Source organism: Ochotona princeps, chromosome 7 (assembly GCF_030435755.1).
Source record: "Ochotona princeps isolate mOchPri1 chromosome 7, mOchPri1.hap1, whole genome shotgun sequence".
In the NCBI taxonomy this organism is placed as follows: Eukaryota; Metazoa; Chordata; class Mammalia; order Lagomorpha; family Ochotonidae; genus Ochotona; species Ochotona princeps.
Window position 1 is genome coordinate 81,185,951 of NC_080838.1, and position 21,640 is coordinate 81,207,590.

Below are 21,640 nucleotides of genomic sequence, written 5' to 3' on the forward strand. Positions count from 1 at the left end.
AAAAATGCTGATTATGGAGGTGAATTTTTTTAGTTATGCAAACAATAGTGACTTTTGTAGGTTCACTGTTTTAGATGAAGTTGCTTATACAAAAAAAAAATATGAGATCTAAAAACTATGCATTTATAAATCACATTTGTAGCTTTTCTAAGTACTGATAATTACTAAAAATTTACAAAAATTAGGAGCTGGCACTGTGGCATAGTACGTTGCTCTTCTGCCTGTGGCACCTGCATCTCCTGTGGGCACTGGTTCAAAGTCAGGCTGTTCCATTTCCAATCCAGCTCCCTGTTAATGTTCCTGGGGAAAGCTGCAGGGTGGCTCAGGTCCTGTGGGCCCCGGCGGGTACGGCCGACCTGGAGGAGGCGCCTGACCTGGCTCCAGCTCAGCCCCGGCCATTGCAGCGTTTGCGGGAAGTGAACCAGCACATCTCTTTTCTCTCTGTAGCTCTGCTTTTCAATAAAAATGAAATAAATCTAGGGACTCTTTGAAAATTAATTTTAAATGAAATAAATAGAGTTACATAAAATAGATTTTCAAATGGGTATGTCTGCATAATTTTTAAAAATGTCCCATAAGGAAATTTGCTAATTTCTTTCCCTAATGTGAAACATTACTGTTGGGTCCTGGCATGTGGCATAGCGGCTAAAGCTGTGATGCCAGCAACCCCGATGGAAGTCAGCCAGAGGCCTGGCTGATTCACTTCTGATTCAGTGTCCTGCAAATGCCCCTGGGAAAGCAGCAGAAGAGGGCCCACATCCTCCAGTCCGTGGTGCCCACGTGGGAGACTGGATGGGGTTCTAGACCCCCTCATGAGGTCTGCCACTGCAGGGTCTTCCCAAAGGCACAGATCTTTGCACTTTGCTCTAAAAGTCAGAACGGTCAGGCAAATTCCACTTACATTCGAATTTTCTTCCCACTGTATATATTGTCACACGACCAAGAAGCTGAGTTACACAAACACAGCGGCTGCCACAAGCTTACTGTTGGATTATCAAGGCAACTGGCACGCTATCACTGAGGCCTTGCCCACGGGGCAAGAAGGTGAAGACAGCAGATGTGCTTCCCGACCATACGAACTGCTCCACACATTCCTTCATGGCCAGTTCTTCTGGGGGAGGTGTGGGGAGGCTATTGTCTGATGGCATTATTTCCTCAGAAATCACAAAACCAACTGGCCATTTTGTTTATGTCAAACTGAGCACCCCACCCCCCGCAAAGCAGTGAGGACTTGGAATCAGGGTGTAAAAGGAACAACCAGTGCTTGCCCGCAGCCCATTCCTTCCCAGTTTCCTTTTTGTAAAATCTCAGAGTTGTAATGCTGCCATACCTAAGCAACCAGTCTCAGCCACTGGGCTGGTCCCGCTCGCACCCACTGGGCCTGCGCGACTTGGCCGGGTACCAAGGAGACCCAGAACCAGGGGTCGTGTCCGGGGCGTGTCCGGGGCGGGGCCTGCAGACTGCAGCCCCGCCGTCTGCCGGGAACGAGCCTCACCAGTCCAGCTCTGAGGAAACGGGGCTCTGAGGGCGTGCCCGGGGCGTGTCCAGGGCGTGCCCTGGGCGGGGCCTGCAGTCCCTGGCGTCCTGGGACGCGGGGCCACAGCGCTGAGCGCTGAACGCCATGGCTGGAGCGTATGGGGCTGACCGAAAGCTGCGGCGGGCAGCGCGGCTGCTGGCGCACGTGTGCGGACTGGCCCTGGCCATGAAAAGGTAACAACGCCGCCCTGGGGGGCGTGTGGGCCCCACCGCCGCTGCCCCGCACCCACCGGCCACCTTTTCCACTCAGGTGTGAGACTAGGGAACTGCCCCTGAGGAAGCGTCTGGAAGTTTCCAGAGTCGCCTCTGGGCGGCGCCGGAGAATTGCCCCGAGGTTGGGCTCTGGACTAGGATTTCTGTTGACTTTGTCAGATGAGTTATCACCTCCTTGAGGATGAAGGGAGGGACCGTCCCCACCCTGGAGAGGGATAGAAACACACATACGCTCACACACACCCTGGGTTGAAGGTGAACTTGGAGAAAAATGTCAGCTCAAACAGGGTACGAGCTCTACTCCTAGGCTTGTGCGGGGGGCCCCCGGCTAGTAAGCACTTGGTCAGGGAAGTGGCAGGTGGCAGTGTCTGAGGGAGTGAAGGCAGCAGGGGCAGTACACACAGGCCGTCTTTACCGAGCTGACCCCACCTCCTTAGCGTTCTCGCCTGGGCGCCTCCAGCCACTTCACTACAGTCCTCCTGTCAGGCTCTGCCGTGAAACCCCACCCGAGAACCCACTCGATTCCCTGGGAGTCCTCAAATGCTGCTTTATGTGTCTAAGGGACATAGCCAGATGGCTTCCTTGACATGAGCTTAACCAAGGAAACTCTTCCCACCAGGGATTCCCACCAGGAGTGCTTACTTGATGAAACTGATTATGAGGAACAGGTGGATACTGGTTTTCACAGCTTTGTGAAGTTAATGAGTATAATTGACAAGGTTCAAGTGTACAGCTTAATAAATACGCATGATCCATCTGCACAATCAAAATGTCCATCATTCTTGGAAGGCGGGGTGGTGCCCATCCTGCCCCCAGGCAACCATTGATCTTTTGTTACCGGAACAACACATTTGAAAAAGGTAGCTCAGGCATGGGACCTGCTGGGGTTTCTGTGGGATAGGACCAGGAGGGAAGATTGACTAGCTGGGATTGGGCTCCTGCCAGATGTCCCATGGGAAAAGGGAGGGATAAAAGCAGGCTTCCATGATGGCAGCCAAGGCACAGATTCCAAAAGGTATGGCAAATTGAGGTGAGGTTCCTGGAAACTTGAAAACTGGAGCATTCTGGGGTGGCGTTTGAGGGAATGATGCCATCTTTGAACTGCATAATCAAAATGAATCCGTTGGGGCAGGCCTTTGGTCTGGCAGTGGAGACACACTTTGGGATGCCTGAACCCTGCACTGCACTGGCTGGATTTAAATTCTGGCTCCACCCGAGTAAAGCTTCCTATTAAGATTCCCTTGGGAGCAGCAGTGATGGTTCAGGTAGTTGGCCTCTGCCACCCCCATGGGAGACCGCGCCCCCAGGGACTGAGTTCCCAGCTCCTGCGTTCAGGCTGATGCATTCCTGGCTCTTGTGGACATGTGGAGATGAAACAGTGGATGGGAGTTGTGTCTGAATCTCCTCAGAATAAATAAAAATAAGCAAAACATACAAACCAAACCCACTAACAGAACTCGGAACTCCAGCACTGGCTGTAAGAGGTACTACGCTAATGGGCCAAACAGCTGATTTCTGTCCTTCAAGTTCATCACCATGTTGGTTCTCTTGTTGGTCACGCTTGGCTATGGAAAACACACCCTCCTGTTCCAACAGTCCTTCAAGTTTCCTACCTTGTAGTCCAATTCAGACATAGTGAAAATGTTTGAGGTCCTGTCGAAGGTCCTGGCAAAAGGAGAGTGAGAGTGAGCGAGAGAGAGAGAGAATACAGTGACAGCCACAGCCACAGATGTAGATAGTCTGACATTTGAAACCCAGTGTTCTCTTTTTTTGGTGGCTCTGCTTAGGCTCTGCCCTCTCTCCCCCGCCTCAAAGTCCCTTCCGAAGCCAAGCCCGGCCCAGTTCATACTGTCTCCCTGGCTCCTTTTTATTCGCGTTCGTTGATACTTTTTGTTGGATTCTTAGGGAATCACACACGATCTGCTGGCTAGTTTTAGAATCCAGGCCTTAGTCTCAATGGTTTGGACCAAAGTTGTCTAGTACCGTAGAATGTGATTCAGATGTGGGCCATTACATGATCTTAGACCTTCCAGTCATCACGTTTTTAAAAAGGAGAAATAGGTAAAATTATTTTCAATAATTTATCTTCAACCTAATATCTCAAAATATGATCACTTCCAGTTACCGTATGCAAATTATTAGTGAGATACTTTACGTTCTTTTTTCATGCTTAGTCTTCAAAGGTAACTCTTACTTGATGTTAAGAGTGTATGTCAGCTTGTACTGGACGTAAGTTTGGAGTACTGGTCAGCACTTCTGGCCTGAAACAGCAGGCCATTAGAAAGAAGGAGCTTCTTCCAGCTTCCCTTGTCAGAGCAGCATGACAGCTACTCTAGTCTGCATGTTGTTTGTCTCCCAAAGGTTTACTCACGTGTGGGAGGATTTGGACCCAGTGTGGTGTGTTGTGAGGTGTTAGGCTGTTGAAGAGGCAGAGCCTGGAGGAAGTTGTGAGGCTTGGACATCACCGGAGCTCTGTGTCAGGAGGGGATTAATGCTGTCTCATGGGCGAGGGTCGGGTCTCATGGGCTGTTCATCTGGAACCTTCCCCACGTCCCTCTTCCCTGCATCGCTTGCTGCTCTGCCTTGCTTCTGGATGTGATGTAGTGAGGCCCGACTAATGGGCCTCCAGGACTTGCCCCAAGGAAGCCTGTTTTCTTTGTAACATCCTCGGCCTCCGTGTTCTTGTTAGAGCCATGGAAGATGAGCTAAGATGACTGCCTGCACAATGCATTGCCAATTTTACCTCAATTTTCAAGTTTATTCTGTTGAGTTTTCTCCCACAATTCAAGAATTTTGTGTTAATTTATATACGTTCGGCCTAGTAGATTTATCTCCATGTTTACTGCACCCTTTCTCCATCAGATACACTTAGCATGTTTGTTTCTCTCTGTTATTTTTCATTTATATCATCTTTCTTCAGGTACATTGGAAAGAGTCGAGCAGAAGAGTGGGCACAATTTTTCTTGAGTGTGAAGACTTGTTCAATGAGTGAACTATTATGTAGCAGGAGCAATTTTTCCAAATATAACTTGGTTAGTATTTTTTATTTGCATTCTAGCATTAGTTTAAAATATAACAAAGTCAGTAAGACTTTCAAAAATACTTTAGCAGATTGTAAATAATTGGATATATCTTTTAAAAAGTTTTAAATGTATTTCACCAATACTTGCCCCTTTGTTTATGATTTTTTAAAAAGGAGCCGATTTATATTTCAACAGCTATTTACTGGAAGTCTGTCTCCCCTGGATAGTCTCATAGGTGTGGTGTGTATCAGTTCACTGAATGTAAATGGTCCCTGCCATTATTCAGACTGCCTGTTTGAATAATACAGGCAGTTAGTCCCTGGAGTCTTATGTTAATGGTACTAAGGGTAAAATTTTAATTCTGTTGTATGTTTAGAGATGGGATTCTTTGATTAGATTGGATCAGGTCGTTGAGGTGGGGCCACTATGATTGAATCCTGGTGGTTTTTTAAGAAGAGCTACCCTGCAAATGTTTTCCCACAGTGATGAGAGAAGGTCCTTACCAAAGCTTACGCTGTACTGCCCTTGCTCTGAGCTTCCAGCACCATGTGTGAGCCAAGAAAGACCATTTTGCTTTAGGTTTTATAAAAAGTAGCCTATCTCAGGTGTTATATTAATGAAAGCTGAGTAATATGGTCCTGTGCCCTCATAGAACTTGCGTATTAGGAAAGAAGACGGTTTGTGAACAGCCAGTTCTTTCTAGGGGCATAGACTGCTTGGAGCACAGAAGAAGGTTTTGAGATCCAAACTTGGAGAGGCAGTGAAAGCTTTTTGCAGGAAGTGATACTTACGCAGTGAGACTGTGTTAAGCATATCACTGTGTGTGGTACAATGAAGTATGATGCAGTTGTTAAAAACGATGATGTCCATATGTGAAAAAAATCAGTATATTGAAAAAAAGCTCAGGCTGTAAAAAAGAATAGTGTAGCTGTTGATAAAATCATGTATTTGTATGTACACATGTATATGCATGTGTCTGTGTGAATGCAAGTTCATGTGCAAAACATGTGTAGGTACATCTTGTCTCTGTGTGAGACAGTCCAAGCCTGCTGAAACCTTGAAGTGGGGGGCACACGCATTGCCCACCTGTTTCCTAACTAGTTAAGAGGCCACCAGTGGGGAACCTTTTTACCTGTAGGTTCTCGTCCAACAAGGAGGGCTCAGGGAAGGCTTAAAATCCCAAGACCCTGCCTCAAACCTTTGGTGTCTCTCCCTCTCTACCTTCAAGATGCACCTCGCTTCCCGGCTTCCTCTCGGGAGGTGCTTTCCTCTCCCGTCTTCTCCCTCTTCACCTGGTCAAATGAACTTCTCTGTCTGCTGCCAGTTCCTGGCTATTTATTTCTATAATAAGCCTAGGAAAGAACTGAGCTTTAATGGTAACATACAGAAAGCGACAGAAGCAGACAGATCTAGAACACATCATATTGTGCAGTGATGGCTGTTACAATATCAGTAGATTTTTGCTCTTAATATAAATGTACTAGGAGACTTAAAAGTTCCTGAAAATTGAGTTAAACTAAAAAATAAAAAAGTCATAACTTTATTTCTCAACTCAAGTTCCTACAAGTTCAAGACACTTTATAAGTGATGATATGAAACACTTTATAAGTGATGATATGAAGAACAGAGGGTCCTGGGATGTAACCATGTGAGTACAGAATCTTCTACATCGTTACCTGAAGGGAAATAAGGCTGATGAGAATGGGAGAACACTTCTTGTGTTAACTTACTCTCTAAAGACCCCCGGTGGCTGGGCCAGGCCCGCCCGAGCTGGGAGCCGGAAACTCTCCACCTCTCCGGGTGGCAGGCATGAGCACCTGCTTCCTCCCAGAGTCTACATTAGTAGGAAGTTCGAGCAGGGAGCTGGACCCAGGAGTCTGAAACTCTGCCTTTCCAATAAACTAAAAAAGAAAAAAGCCAAACTGCAGTGGCTTCAGCCACCCACACCGCTTTCCAGCTGAATTCTCTGCATAAAAGGGAAATGCAATCACTGCAGCCTAAGAATAGTAAACTTATCTGGACTCTTAGACTCACGTCAGTTGTGTTATAGTGTATCATAACTGTGCTGTTATACCGATTAATCTCTTGCTGTGGTTTATAAACGTCATCATAGATATGTATGTATAGGAAAAATGGTCCATATTGTTTGTGCTATTTATAGTTTCAGACATCCGCTGGAGTGCTTCAGTCATGCCCTCTGCAGACATGGGCAAGTAGAGAGGCTTCCGTAACGCCTGGTGACCTACTTTCATGCATATATGGAGTTTGTTTGGTGAATGTGATCCTTATTCAGTTATTTAGTTAGACCTGAAACTAAGCTCCAGTATGGTGACTAATTGTATCTATAACTGAAGGAATAACATTTGAGGGCCTGGTGCAGTAGCCTATCTGCTAAAGTCCTTGCCTTGCATGCGCCAGGATCCCATATGGGCGCTGGTTCTAATCCCGCCAGCCCTGCTTTGCATCCAGCTCCCTGCCTGTGGCCTGGGAAAGCAGTCCAGAACAGCACAAAGCCTTGGGACCCTGCACCTGCACATGGGAGATCTGGAAGAAGTTCCTGGCTCCTGATTTCGGATTGGTTCAGCTCTGGCCATTGTGGCTATTTGGAGAGTGAACCAGCGGATGGGAGAGCTCTGCTTCTCTTCCTCTCTGTATATCTGACTTTCCAATAGAAAAAAATAAACCTTAAAAAAAAGAAATAACATTTGATCTCGCAAATAATTCAAACCTCAGTGTTTATTATAATAGTTCTCTAAAAGTTATGATCCAACATGGTTATCTGTAACACAAATAAATTTCATACTTGGTGCTTCAAGATTTTAGGTAAAATGTTTCTTAAAGTCATTTCAATAAAGTTTATGTATAAAGTTACAAGTCAGTGTTACACGAGTATATTGCTTCATGTTCTACAGGTTGGTAAATCTTTTCCAGATATTTAGAGCTTTTTCCATGGAGACAAACAGGATGCATTCAATATAAATGTATGTTTTTTTGCAGAGCAAAGGTTTTGAAAAGCTGAAGACATTGTTTTCTATTCAGCCAAAGCAAAGAAGCCAAGAAAATCTCAGAGAGGTAGAAAAAAAATTAAAATTTATTTTTTTTCTGATTCATCATAATGCCAATGTAACCCAACTGTGCTTTTTTCAATCATTTTACAAAAATATGGGTTAGTATTGTAAGAGATCAAGTCATTTTTTTATGTGTTTTCTACTTCCCTAATCTTTAATTTTAGGAATTATGAAACAAATGGTATGAAATAAAAGTGGGTTGTATCTTTATATTTCCATATTGTGATTAATGAAATACTAATCCCTTAGTACTTATATGTGTTATGTTTATTTGAATTATGTTTTGGAAATAAATAATTGATTTTTGAAAATAAATCAATGTATTCAAGGCCTACTAAGTTTTTTGCAATTTTAGGTAACATCTTTGAATAGACTTCAGTGATCCATTATATAGAAATAGGTTTCTGTCGATAAGAGATTGGATGGATGTTTTGTGCTTCTATTAAAATTTTAATATGTTTAGATAAATTGGATTTATATTTGTTGATTTTTAGTCTCTAAGGGATGTAATATGTTTTGTAAACCAGCTATAAAGAGAAGTATTGATTTTTTGAACATTCTAAGATATAAAGCATCTCAGAATATCCTAAAGAATAAAGTACTGTATTACAAGTAGTCATCATGCTTTAGCATCAGACATTTCTAACAGTCAGTGTCTTCTGGGGTTGCCCTGGGTCTGCCTGCATTGTCTAACCAGAGTGCTCAACACTGGTAAATATAGACACAGGTGTTCTTATAACTATGATACTCTTGTCTGAGTACAGGCAGTTTTTTTTTTAAGATTTGTTTTTAAATTTTTAAATTTATTTTAAATTAAAAATTTTTTTTTTATTGGAAAGGCAGACATGCAATGAGGAGATACAGAGAGAAAGATCTTCTGTCCACTGGTTCACTCCCCAAGTAGCTGCAATGGCTGGAGCTGAACCAATCTGAAACCAGGTCTCCCACGTGGGTGCAGGATCCCAGCCATCTTCTGCTGCTTTCCCAGGCAGCAGGATGGAAGTGAAGCAGCTGGGATATGATCCAACACCCAGCAGGGATCCTGGCAGATGCAAGATAAGGATTTAGTAACTAGGCTATCACGCTGGACTCAGGTACTGGCAGTCTTAAGTTACAGTAGATTTATAATTTGGAAAACATAGTATAAATAAACATCTCAGTTGACCCTGCTCAAAGAATTATTCTAAGCTGAGAATTGTGATCCTAAAAGTGAAAATGTAAAAAGAGACACTCTATGTACTCAACTCCTTATGAATCATGTGTACGCTGAAAATACAGTTTGAGTATGTGTAAATCAATCAGGTTGGCAGTAAGTTACCAAGCAGTTGTAACATACAGGCAGAATCAGAATGCTTCTGGGTTAGGAGTAAGTGCTGGGGACGAGGACTGCATTGATGAACTGGGGTGGGAGGGGGCAGAGGTGACAGTAGGGGATCACTCAGTTTGGCTGTGGCTCAAATGCGTTCCACAAAGGTTCTTGTGTAGGAAGCTTGGTCCCTGATAAGACTAAGATATTAAGAAATGATAGAATCTTCAAGAGTTTGGATCTGGTGGGAAATAGTTAAGCCCTAGAGGTTCACTTTAGAAAGGCGCAATGCTGCTCTGGCAGCCCAAGTTAGTTCTTTCTTTTGTAACATTTATTTTTATTTATTTGAAAAGCAGAGTTCCAGAGAGAGATGTGGCAACACAGAAAGTGAAAGAAATCTTCCATCCACTGACCTACTCCCCAGATAGTTGTAACAGCTGGGAAAGTGCCAGGCTGAAGACAGGCATGGCTCACGTGGGTGAAGAGTTGCATGCACAAGGGCCATTTGCTGCTGCTTTCATAGGTGCATAAACAGGGAGCTGAATCAAAGTGGGACGGCCAGGACTTGAACTGGTGTCCATATGGGATGCCAGTATCTATGCAGTGATGTAACCTGCTATACTGTAAGATTGCCTTCCCTCCCCGACCCCCGAGTTGGTTCTTGTAATAGTGAGTTGTTGTAATAGAGCAAGCGTGTACCTGACTCCCTCTGACTTCCTCTTTGGCCATGTCGTTTCTGCCTTCTGTCGAGGCCAGTTCCCCTTCTATAGGGGGTGATGCTCACCAAAGGCTCGACTGACAGGGTCACCTGATATTGGACTTCCAGCCTACAAAACTATGAGATATACAATCTCTTTTCTTTACTCATTCCCCAGCCTCAAGTATTTTGCTGTAATAACAGAAAATGGACTAATATAATATAATATGCATTACCATGTCAGCTCCTAATCATTGCTGCCTCGTGAACCCCTTTCTTCAAAACGTGTTGCCTCTAAACAAAGGTCATTCCTTAGCAGTTACTTTTGCTTCCCACTTTCTAAAATTAAAGGCATATCTTGGCATCAGTTATCACTTCTGGTCAGCTACGCGAAGAGGCTTGCATGCTGAGTTGTATTGATTTCAGTTAAAGCAAATCAAACCCACATGTTCTTCTGGGCAACTTTGTCACAGGTAAATGAACAATCTCATTAGACTTTCAAAATGTTGAAACTTTAAATCCTCTACCCACCCCACCTACTTTTTTCTTTTTCAGGCAACACCAGGCAGACATGTTGGGAAATCTTTACTATGTATGCTGAGGTTCCATTCCCAGCTCTTGCTCAAGATTAGCTTATGAGAAGTGAAAGAAAGAGAGAGAGAGAGAGAGAGAGAGAGAGAGAGATTTTCCATCTACTGGTTCGCTCCCTAAATGGCCACAACAGTTGAGGCGTGGCCAGGGCAAGCACTTGCGCCATGTTCTGCTGCTTTCCCAAGCACCGCAGGAGATAGATCAGAAGTGGAAAAGCAAAGACTCCAACTGGTGCTCAGATGGGGTGCTTGACATCAAAGGCAGCTGTGTAAGCTAGTCCACTGCAGTGCCAGTCCCTCTCTGGTACATACAGTTTAAATGATAAGTTGTTAAAATAAAGAGAGATTGGTGGGGCTAGATCATTTAGAAGTGATCAGACAGAAGTAATTTCCTCTCACGTAAGCCATTGCAGGCATCCCAGCCTTCCCCAGAGCTAAAGGACATGTGGGATTTGCCAGCAGGAAAGGGGCTTGAACTGCAGGGTGGTTTTCCCTGGCTCTCATTAAAACAGGGCTGCCACACAAATCCACCATAGGTCGGCCTCCCAGGCAATTTCCTGGTGGATTTCAGTTTGGAGAGCTTGGACATGCTAAATGCATAAGTAAGTGACGGTGAGTTGTAAGTGGTCTGCACTGGGCTGTGTTTGGTTTCAGCTTCAGTCTCCACTCCGGTGATTGTGATCCTTCCATTCCAATTATACATGTAATTGACCCCTATGTTTAGCTGGTATTCGATGTTTAAAAATGTTCTAATGATTTTAGATTTGTGGGAGAGCTAAGGATGGTACATAGTGTGTCTGTGGACCCTTAACTGTCTTCCTCTAATGCTAGCGTCTCACAGAGCCTTGGTATCTATAAAAAAGATAATAAGGAATTGAGATCAGCTCAACAAATCTTACTGACTAAACTACAGACTCCTTAGTGTTTCCACCAATGTCTTTATCAGATCCAGAATCCAAATCAGGTGCAGCACTGCCCTCAGTTGTCATGGCTTTTTGGTCTTCCATCTGCAACAGTTCCTCAGTTTCTCCTTACCTTTCATTACCCAGACATTTTAGAAAAGTAGTGGTTAGAGATTTATAGAATGTCAGCTTGGTCATACTGATAATATCTGATGATTAAATGGTTAGCCTGGGTGCTGGGATGTCACATCAGTACGTGTTACCACTGGTCATGTGGGCCTTTCTCGCTCGACCAATGTGGTATTTGGCATCTTATCTTAGAGTGACCAGGGAGTGGTGGAGACCAACCCATTGAAGTTAAATCCAGTCCAGGGACTGCAGCCTTGCCTACTGGTGGGAGGAGTGGAGGATTAGTAACACATGCTAAAACCACTAAGCTATTAGGAAACATTTGATGAGAAATACTTCGAAACCATATGAATACCCCATTTCTCTTAAGTGTTACTCAATGATTTTAGCATCTGTCAGTGAGTCCTGCTTACAGCATCTGTAACTGTACTGTCCTCTGAGTGAAGTGTGTTTTTCACATTTTCTCCATTTCTTAGTTGGAATTCTTTCATTAGGAAGAATTCTGTCTGCCTCCCTGTCTCCCTTTCTTCTTTCCATTGTGAATCACCTCATGGATAGCTGCTGACCTCTGGAGTGTTCTTTGATTCTCTGGGTTATAACTCCTTGCTATTATTGGCTGTTATATTACTCTTGTTATCCCTGCCCCGGCGCTTGGGAACTCTCCCACATTGCTGGTCTTCAGTGCCAACTCACACCACGAGGCCACATGATGCTCTAGGGTCATCTTGTATTTCCATGCTCCAGTCCAAGAATCGGACATTTTTGTAAAAGAAGACCTGGTTCCTTCTTTCAGAGCACAGTTGTTAGAGACCAAAATCTGGCCTCTAGCAGTCCTGCTTGCAGCCAGGGGCGTCTTGCTTCTAGGTCTTCCCAGTACACAGGGGTAGCAGATAACTACACATCTGGATTTACTCCTTTATACACAACTGGATGCTTAGTAACATAACCTGACTCAAACGTGTATCTCCCACTCCAGTCCATTGCCACGGGGATTGTTCTAGCATTTCTTGTTTGCTTGTTTCCTTAGATACAAACCTGATGGTCAATAACTACAATATGTTTACTTATTTGTATGTACGTAAAGTAGTTGTCAGATTGCTAAATGGGTCCCAGATGAGATGCTTATTTGGAGTAGCCTGCTTTGTGTTTAACCTTGCAGTATCAAAGCCCTGTTGTGTAGAGGTGCTTGTTATAGTCCCTTCCTCTCCCTCCCCTGCTTCCTTCAGTGTGGTATGTCAGCCATGTACGGGCATTTTAGGTTCGTTGGTCATATTCTACATTTCACCTCATCTTGCGTCATACCCACTCCCCTTTTAGAAATTTTACTGTAGAAGCTACTCTGTTGTGCAGCCTTTTGAGTCTTGGTCAAGTATCTAGGGTCGTGTGTCCAGCATTGTGTTATGTGCTCAACTGTTGCAGTGCCGCTCAGATTCTGTTACAATGCCACCCTCATTTTCTGGCCTAGCTAATTATCTTCTGCACTGGCAACTAGATTTAGAAAACTTGAAACTTGAACCCTTCAGTGAAAGCTTCTACATACTGTGAGCGTATATTTTAGAAAGTTAAAAAAGTTTTTTAAATATGTAAAGTTTCATTTAGCCATTTTAAGTACATTTCAAGGGGTTAGTTACACATCACTGTGCAGTTATCCTGTTTCCAAATTGTATCTGTCACCTCATGTAGACACTCTAACCATGAAGTAATGCTCCACACTCCCACACCCCTGCAACCTCTAATCCATATTCTGTCTCTATAAACTTGTCTATTCTAGATACTTCGTATATAAATGTTTCCTCTTGTGACTGGCCGACTTCACTTAGCATACATGTGGTAGTGTGTAATGTAATTTTATTCTGTGAAAAATTTTTGTTTGTTTGAGAAGTGGGAGGGAGTACGGGAAGGAGTGGGGGAGTGAGGAAGGGAGAAGGAGAAGCTGAGAAGTGGGAGGGAGTACGGGAAGGAGTGGGGGAGTGAGGAAGGGAGAAGGAGAAGCGGAGATCCCCCAGATGCCTGCAGTTGCAGGGGGTGTGCTGGGGCCTGAAACTCAAAGGGCCTGAAACTCAGACCGGGTCTCCAAGGTGGGCGGCAGGATCCAAGTACTTCAGCTGCCATTGCTGCCTGCTCTAATGTGTGCACTGACACGAAGCTGGAGCTGAGAGTCCGACCCAGGAGTGTAACATGGCCTGCTAGCCAGCGTCTTCATCCTGTCATTGCAGAGCTCCTGTCCTTTCTGTTTGCTGGTTACTCCTTATGTTCTGGATTTGACTAGGCTTTGATGAACCTTTACATATTGTTTCCTTTTTTCTCTGCTTTTTATTTTTTCCTTTCATCTTTATTAATTATTATCATTTTATGATATAGTTCCATAGGCCCTGGGATTTTTCTCTCCCCCCTTCCCCCTCCCCAAATTTCCCCCAACGCTGAGCTCCCACGTATCATTACACAGTGTAGTTCTTCATAAACAGTCCTAAGTCCATCATGGCGGGCGTGGACTATGGCAGAGTCCAGCATCTACTTGTCGTGGCACTTTCAACAGTTTTCACTGGAAGTCCATCCTCGATCCAGAAGTGGAGATGCACACTGCACTGTATCCTCGCATCCGGACACGACAGTCTCCTCTACATAGTCACTGTACATCCCCAAGTGAAAAGTCACAAAGCAAAAGCAACAACAGGAAGAAAAACAGAAATTTACAATGCCATGAAGTTAAACAACATGCCATTAGATCTGATAGTCTCCATTACAGTTATTATACATCACCTTGAAAGAAAAGCCACAAAACAGAACCAACAACAGGAAGAAAAATATAAATTAATAACACTATGAAGTTAAATAAGATGCTATTGAATGACTAATGTGTTGCTGAAGAAATGGAAAAAGAAAATCAAGAACCTTTTTGACGAGAATGATGCTACTATATGATCCATGAGTCAGTGAAGAATTTAACGAGAAAATAAGTGTTTTGAAGATATGAAACTAAAAACAAAAACATCAAAATCCATGAGATGTAGTTTCTGCTGATCTTTGTTGGTGAGATGTGTCTCCTGTAGGCAAAAAAGAGATTTTTTTTTTAATCCAGTCTACTAATCTATGACATTTGATGATGATTTTAAGCCATTTACGCTCAGAGTTAACATGAATGGGTGGTAATTTGTTCCTGTCATTTGGCAATGGGTTGTTTATTGGTTTAGTCTTCTGTTGTTATTTTTCTGGGATGTTCTTCACATTTGCCTTTGGTTTTGGTGGGTGCTATTCCTCTTCTCTGTTGAACATTGTGAAGTATCATTTGTAGGGCAGGTTTGGAAGAGGCATGTTCTTTTAACTTTTCTTTACTGTGGAAGAATGTTATTTCATTTTCAAAGACAAAGGAAAGCTTTACTTGGTACGTTATCCTGGACCGACAATATTTTGCTTTTAGAATCTGGAATATGTCACTCCATTCTCTTCTGGCCTGTGGAGTTTCCTGTGAGAGGTCAGCTGTGTGTTTGTGCTCGACTTCTGTGCCCCTTCTAGATGTTGTTTCTGAATTCTTTCTCCAGATTAGGTAAATTTTCCTTTATTATTTCATTAAATACGTTTTTTTTTTTTTAAACCCAGCTTCTCTTTCTGCACCTTGTGGGACTCCTGTAACTCTTACATTTGGCCTTTTAATAGGGTCTCTTAATTCTTGAATGCTTTTTTTAGCTTGACTCAACTGTGCTTCCAGCGTTTTGTTTCGCCATTGTGACAAGAAATATCTTCTGAGATCCTTTCTTCTATGTGATTCATTCTATTATTGAGACTTTCCACTAAATTTTTAATTTGCTCTTTAAATAAATCTTTTTTTAAAAGATTTATTTATTTGTATTGGGAAGTCAGACAGGCTTCATCTGGCTCTGGGTCCCCACAGGCTTTCAGCCCAGCCCTGAAGGAGAGGTGCATCAGTGCCTGGGCTTGGGGGCATGGAGAAGCTGTGCAGTAGTGTGGCATTGCCCAGGAGGCTTGCTTGCAGGTGCTGTGTATGGCAGTGGCCGCACCTGAGGAATGGAGGGATCTAGTGGCTACTTGCCCACAGAGATGGGCACTTCTAGCAGTGGCTGTGCTCCAGGCTGCTGCAGAGCCACAGCAGCAGCGCAGACTGCTGGGCTCCGAGGCTCGGGGCAGTCCTTCCTGGGGGCACTTCAGCATGTGGACGCTGAGAGGGGTGGCAAAGGTCTCCCTTGACTGAGCTGAGTCTGTGAGAACTGCAGAAGCCCATGGGGATGATGGAGATGGTTGGGGAGCACTTAGAATCAGTTAGTTTTTTTTTTAAATTCCCACAAGGAGGAGTCTTTCCTGGTTCCCGGCGTGGATGGGTGGTGAAGGCGAGCAGTTCTCTGCCCTGTGCCAGGCAGCTGTCCTGGGTTCTGTGCTCCGTGGGATTTCTGATGCTGCTTTGTGGTCCTGTGCTGCTTTCCTTCTGTTGTTGAGGTTGAAGTGCGGTTGTTTATTCATCATTTTGTATTTCTGTGATTCTGAACAATTACTTACAAGCATCTTCATGGTAGGGGGCCTTATGTCATGGACGTTTAGGAATGCTGGGGAGGCCTCTCTCCTCACTCTTCCCTTCCATGGAATGTTCTACTCTGGTGGAGTCATCCTGTCAAATTTCTCATGAAATACAGAAGGCTTTGTTTCCCAGCACCCACATGTGAAAAATCGCTAGAGTAATTATTTTCCTTTAGCCCTTCTCTAGACTATCATTTATCTTTCTTCTTTCTCTTTTAAAAGATTCAACTATGTCTGGAGAAGAACAGGTCATTTCGCAGTTTGCCAAATGAAATTCAGCTCCAGCTCTGCCAGACTGCAATCTATCAAGAGTAAGTGACTTGAAAATATTCCATTGGGGTCCTGGCAGGCCCCCGGGAAAGGCAGTGGTAAATTGTGAATAGATTTAATAAAACTTCAGAGACAAAGTACATGCTGTAAGTTGAATATTGACCAACATCAATGTGTAGGAGTTTGGAGTTGGTGCTTTGGGCTCTATAATGTAATGTGGAATTTTCGAACTGACCCAAGGAAAGCTAGGGTTGAAATACGATGGAGAACCCACTCATTTTTCTAGGATGAGGAAAAACACAATTGATTGGGTAGAGAGCCATATCTTTTCCAATAAAGGCCTGCAGTGGACATTTGTAAACTTGATGTTTCCCTAAAATGTTTTGAAGACACTCTAAAATTCTGTTTTGGTTCTTCATTACCGTGTCGGTGTGGAGTGTAAGTGAGGTGGAAACTAAAGCCTCCCTTTCCTAGCCTTTTATTTTGGGGTGAAGACAATGGTTTGAATTCTAGCAGTTAGCTACATTTTCATGATATTTTGACTTGAAATTAAGGTAAGTGTAATCAAGAAAGGACGGGGTGTCAGTTGTTTGCATCGGTGAAGATGCCGTAATTCTTTGTATAGATGTGTCCTCCTCGTCCCAGCTGTGATATCCCAGTGTCTAAACCAGAGCATTGATAGAAATTTTGAAACTAGTTCACTAAACTGTTTGAAGATTCTATAAGCTATGTAGTTCTTATAGTAAATCCTTCTTTCAACATTGTTTTTACTTGTCTGAGAGACAAAGACGGGGTGGGCGATAGCAGAGTGCATTTGTGAGAGTGAGGAGAGAGGAGGGGTGAGGAGGGGAGGGGAGGGGAGGGGAGGGGAGGGGAGGGGAGGGCAAGGGAGAGGAGTTCTCATTGCTTGACTCATCAAATGCCCAGAACAGCCTTCTGCTAGGGTTGAAACCTGGAACTGGGAACTCTATCCAGCTCTCGCATGAGGGTGGCAGGACCCAACTTCTTGAGCTGTCACTGCGGCTGCTTGGGCCTGAGCCGAGCTGGGTGTGACTTGAGCGCAGCCACTCTGATGTGGACTGGCAGCCTAACTGCTAGGCCAGATGCCACCCCAGCTGGAAGAGGTTGAATGGTGTGGCATTAATATCAAGTCTCATTTTAGAAATCATGAATATTTAGAAATTTTAGTGTTGAGTTACTTACATTAAGTAGCATTTTGTTCTGTGAAAATTGATGTTAATATTAATTCAAATTAAGAAAACAAATGAAAAATGAATCAGTATGTTTATAAACAATTAATACTGTTCATAGTCACTTCCAAGAACTTCCCATAAACTATTCATATAAAACCATATATATATATATTTTTTTTAAAGTCAGATATACAGAGAGGAGGAGAGACAGAGAGGAAGATGTTCCATCCGATGTTTCACTCCCCAAGTGAGCCGCAATGGGCCGGTGCGTGCCGATCCGAAGCTGGGAACCAGGAACCTCTTCCGGGTCTCCCACACGGGTGCAGGGTCCCAAAGCTTTGGGCCGTCCTCAACTGCTTTCCCAGGCCACAAGCAGGGAGCTAGATGGGAAGTGGAGCTGCCAAGATTAGAACCGGCGCCCATATGGGATCCCGGGGCGTTCAAGGCAAGGACTTTAGCCGCTAGGCCACGCCGCCGGGCTCAAAGCCATATGTTTATGTTGAAACTAATTTCTGGATGTGAGAGTAATACATTTTTTCTGTTTTTATTCTTAAAAACACTATGATTTCTGTCTTTGTTTTATTGGAGCAATTATGCCTATTGGCTTAACAAGAAAAAAATTAAGGAAGATAATGATTCCACTCACAACAACTTCAAATGCTGCAGAATATAAATTAAATGCTTAAGCATGAGATATATTTAAAATGGCCATTCGATCACATCATTGAAATAAGCCATTGAATCATTCTGAGATTAGAGAATAAAATGTGAATATTTTATGGCTTATTGTACGGATGATGCTGTTTGATTTTAATGTTGCAGAAGAGATAGACAGTCCTGGAATTGTGTGCATCAGATATGGAGGAGGTCTGTGATCCAGCGAGCGTAATGGGTTTCTCGGCAGCCAAGTGATGCACTTCAGAACCTGCCTGAGAATGGCTGGCCCTCAGCCACATGTTCACACTGTAAAGGAGAACAACGGAATGAGCAGTCCTCCTGCCTTTTCTGTGATGCTGTAAATCCGACCAAGTTTCAAAAACCAGACCTTGTAGAAACAATTGTTTCAACTCCTGCATTAGCTCCCCCCCCATACTGTCTCTCCACACTGTCGCCTCCCTCTGTAACTGTCCCTCCACGCTGTCACCTCCCTCTGTAACTGTCCCTCCACGCTGTCACCTCCCTCTGTAACTGTCCCTCCACGCTGTCACCTCCCTCCGTAACTGTCCCTCCACGCTGTCACCTCCCTCTGTAACTGTCCCTCCATGAGCCCTTCTTCCTTCCCTTCCCATCACATACTTGCCATTGTCCTCATTCTCTTGCCTTCACATGTATCTGATGGAACCTTCCCAATTCTTAGTTTGTAGAAACAGTTATCTTGATGGTATTTTTTAATGTGGTAATATCTTTAACAGCTTTAATATTTTTTCAAGTTCACGGAGTTCAAGGTATAGTTTTAAAAAATATTTCCATGTGACTCTAAACAGTGGAACATCAGAATTTTTCACATTTTAACCTTTTGATTGTCTCAGAGGCAGTGAGAGCAGCGTTGTAAAGTCCGTGCTTGAACTGTTTACTGTAGAACTAGGATCACAGTTGTTTAAGTAAACACATAAGTTTCTGTTAAAATTCTGTTCAGGTGCATTTTCATGCCTGTGTGTTGATCTGCAGTGGGCTTCTTTCAAGCAACCTGTGACAGAAATTCAAGGATTTTGGTTATTCTTGTACTTGGACCACTTTTCAGGACTGCTCCTGCCCCTGGCCGTTCTACGATGCTAGCACACTGCGGTTGCTGGACTGCACAGGCGTGCTGCAGGTCAGCAGACTTCCTGCTGCTTGCTGTAAAAGCAGTAAGCTCTAGGCTCAGCCTTGACCTTTGGAACTCTGCTTCCTTGGAGCTTTTCCCGTTGCCGTGTGGGTCTTGGGACTTAGGGAACCCATGCAGCTGTGTTGAACCACCCGTTACTTCTGTTGTGGCTGTGAAATCTTGTCACTGGCACACGAGTCTATTGCTGCTGTCAGCATCCATGCAACAGTGACAGCATAACTAATTAGCTGTTGATTTTGACAGGTGGTTTCTTTGTTCTAACTCCTTCACACTGTCAAACGTACTCAAGTAAGGAATTATCCCAACACTTGATTTATAATGTATCTTCTTTTTGAAGAGTTGGAATAACAGTTTTATGTTGGTTTTCCATAAAATGTTGTTGTGAGGTTTCTAGGTGCAGATTTATTCCCAGTGTTAAATGAAGAATTAATTCTTAGAAGATCAAATGCTAGAATCTAAGCCTCTTCACTGACCATGTAGAAATGAGTTATTTTTTGCTATATCTCACTGTTATTCTTCTTTTCACTAACATTCCCTGCAGTGATACCTGTTTAATTTAGAATATAGAAATTATTATTAGTGTTCTCCTAAGAAGAAAGGATTCTAGGAAATTACTACAAACTCAAACATCTGAAATAATGCAGACTTCCCAACATTTCAGCTGAGTATGTCCTGCTCCAGTCTTCACAAAAATTAATACTTAAAAAGAATAGTAAAGTTGATGTTTGCTCTTAGTCTCAAACATAGTGCTTCTCAAAATAAGATCCCCAAGTACTGATTCCTGGGATCCATTTATTCCGGAGCTCACCAAATCTGAATTTCCAGAATATGATGAAATCCTATGTTTTTTTTTTCTTTCTTTTTAAAAAAATATTTTATTTGGGTCCAACATGATGGCTTAATGATTAAATCTTCACCTTGCGATTGCTGGGATCGCAGATAGGTGCTGGTTCTAGTTCCAGCTGCTCCATTTCCCATCCAGCTCTAGGCTTGTGGCCTTGGGAACCCTGCACCTGTGTGTGGGACCATCAGAAATTCCTGGCTCCTGGCTTCAGATTGGCTCAGCTTTGGCCACTGTGGCCATTTAGGGAATGATTCAGCAGACAGAGGATCTTTCTCTCTGTCTCTCCTTCTCTCTGTGAATCTGGTCTGCCTTTCCAGTAAATAAATAAATAAATAAATATATCTTTAAAAAAAAGTTTGATTTCTTTGAAAAGTAGACGTGGCAGAGCGAGAGCACCCTTTCATCCCTAGGCTTAGCCTGACATGACCGAAGTGGCTCGAGCTAGTCTAAGCTGAAGCTAGGAGTGGGGGAGTTCATCCAGGTTTTCCTTTGGGTACAGAGTTCCAAGCACTTCAGCCGTGTTCTGCTGCTTTCCCAGGCGTGTAAGCAGGGAACTGGATTAGAAGTAGAGTAACCAGGACTTGAACTGGTGCCCTTGCGGGTGCCTGTATCACATATGGTGGCTTAACTTGCCACAATGCCATCACCAATCCCATGTCTTTTTAAATTAAACGCCCCAGGTGATCTTTCTTTGGTCCTTTGAAATTTACCATGCATTCATGCTAGGAATATGTAGGTTGTTTCTGTAAACCAGTGGTGGCCAAGTGCCATCCTCTGGCCTACAGAAGAGGGGGCATAGCTACAGAAATCTGCCTGAATGTAGTTTTTATTTAGTCATTCATTTATTTGTTTGTCTATTTACTTGTTTTTAAGCCTTTGCAAAGGGAATGTGGTCATCTCTGAGAAAGCTGAGAATGTGCCGTAGGTCCTGACTTCAGGAAATGCCTGTGGGTTGTGAGTCAGCTGGACTCCTCCGAGGAGCGCATTTGTGGGGACCCTGTATCCTGAGTTTGTACATGCCTACTTGTTCCCACCAACACGAACTGATACACTTGATTTCTTTCTTTTTTTTTAAGATTTATGTATTTTTATTGAAAGTCAAATATATAGAGAAGAGGAGAGACAAAGAGGAAGATCTTCTGTCCTCAGTGACTAAAGCTGTGCTGATCTGAAACCAGGAGCCAGGAGCTTCTGCTGGGTCTCCCATGTGGGTTCAGGGTCCCAAGGCTTTGGGCTATCCTTGATTACCTTTCCAGCTCACAAGCATGGAGGTGGATGAGAAGTGGGGCTGCCAGGATTAGAACCGGAGCCCATATGGGATCCTGGTATGTGCAAGGAAAAGACTGCAACTGCTAGGCTACTGCACCAGACCCGGGTGCCATTTGAGGCAGGTGACCGAGATCCCTACGTTCAGCATTCCAGATGAGGGAAGTTTTTTGTAGATGAAGGTAACAGGATTTGTTTTGTTTGTGACGAGTGATTTCTAACTGGCTTTTGCAGAACTGTTTAGATATGCT

At 43.7% G+C, this 21,640-nt stretch overlaps 1 protein-coding gene across 1 annotated transcript in view; it reads left to right on the top strand.

Annotated features, from left to right (window-relative positions):
- Positions 1-1,576: 1,576 nt before the first annotated feature.
- LOC131480729 (uncharacterized) overlaps positions 1,577-21,640 on the top strand; it is a 63,151-nt gene continuing 43,087 nt past the window's right edge. Inside the window, exons 1-3 of the mRNA XM_058666660.1 lie at positions 1,577-1,710; positions 4,670-4,781; positions 16,214-16,302. Of these exons, the coding sequence (XP_058522643.1) occupies positions 1,622-1,710; positions 4,670-4,781; positions 16,214-16,302 (290 nt within the window). The 5' untranslated portion in view covers positions 1,577-1,621. The remainder of the gene's footprint in view (positions 1,711-4,669; positions 4,782-16,213; positions 16,303-21,640) is intronic.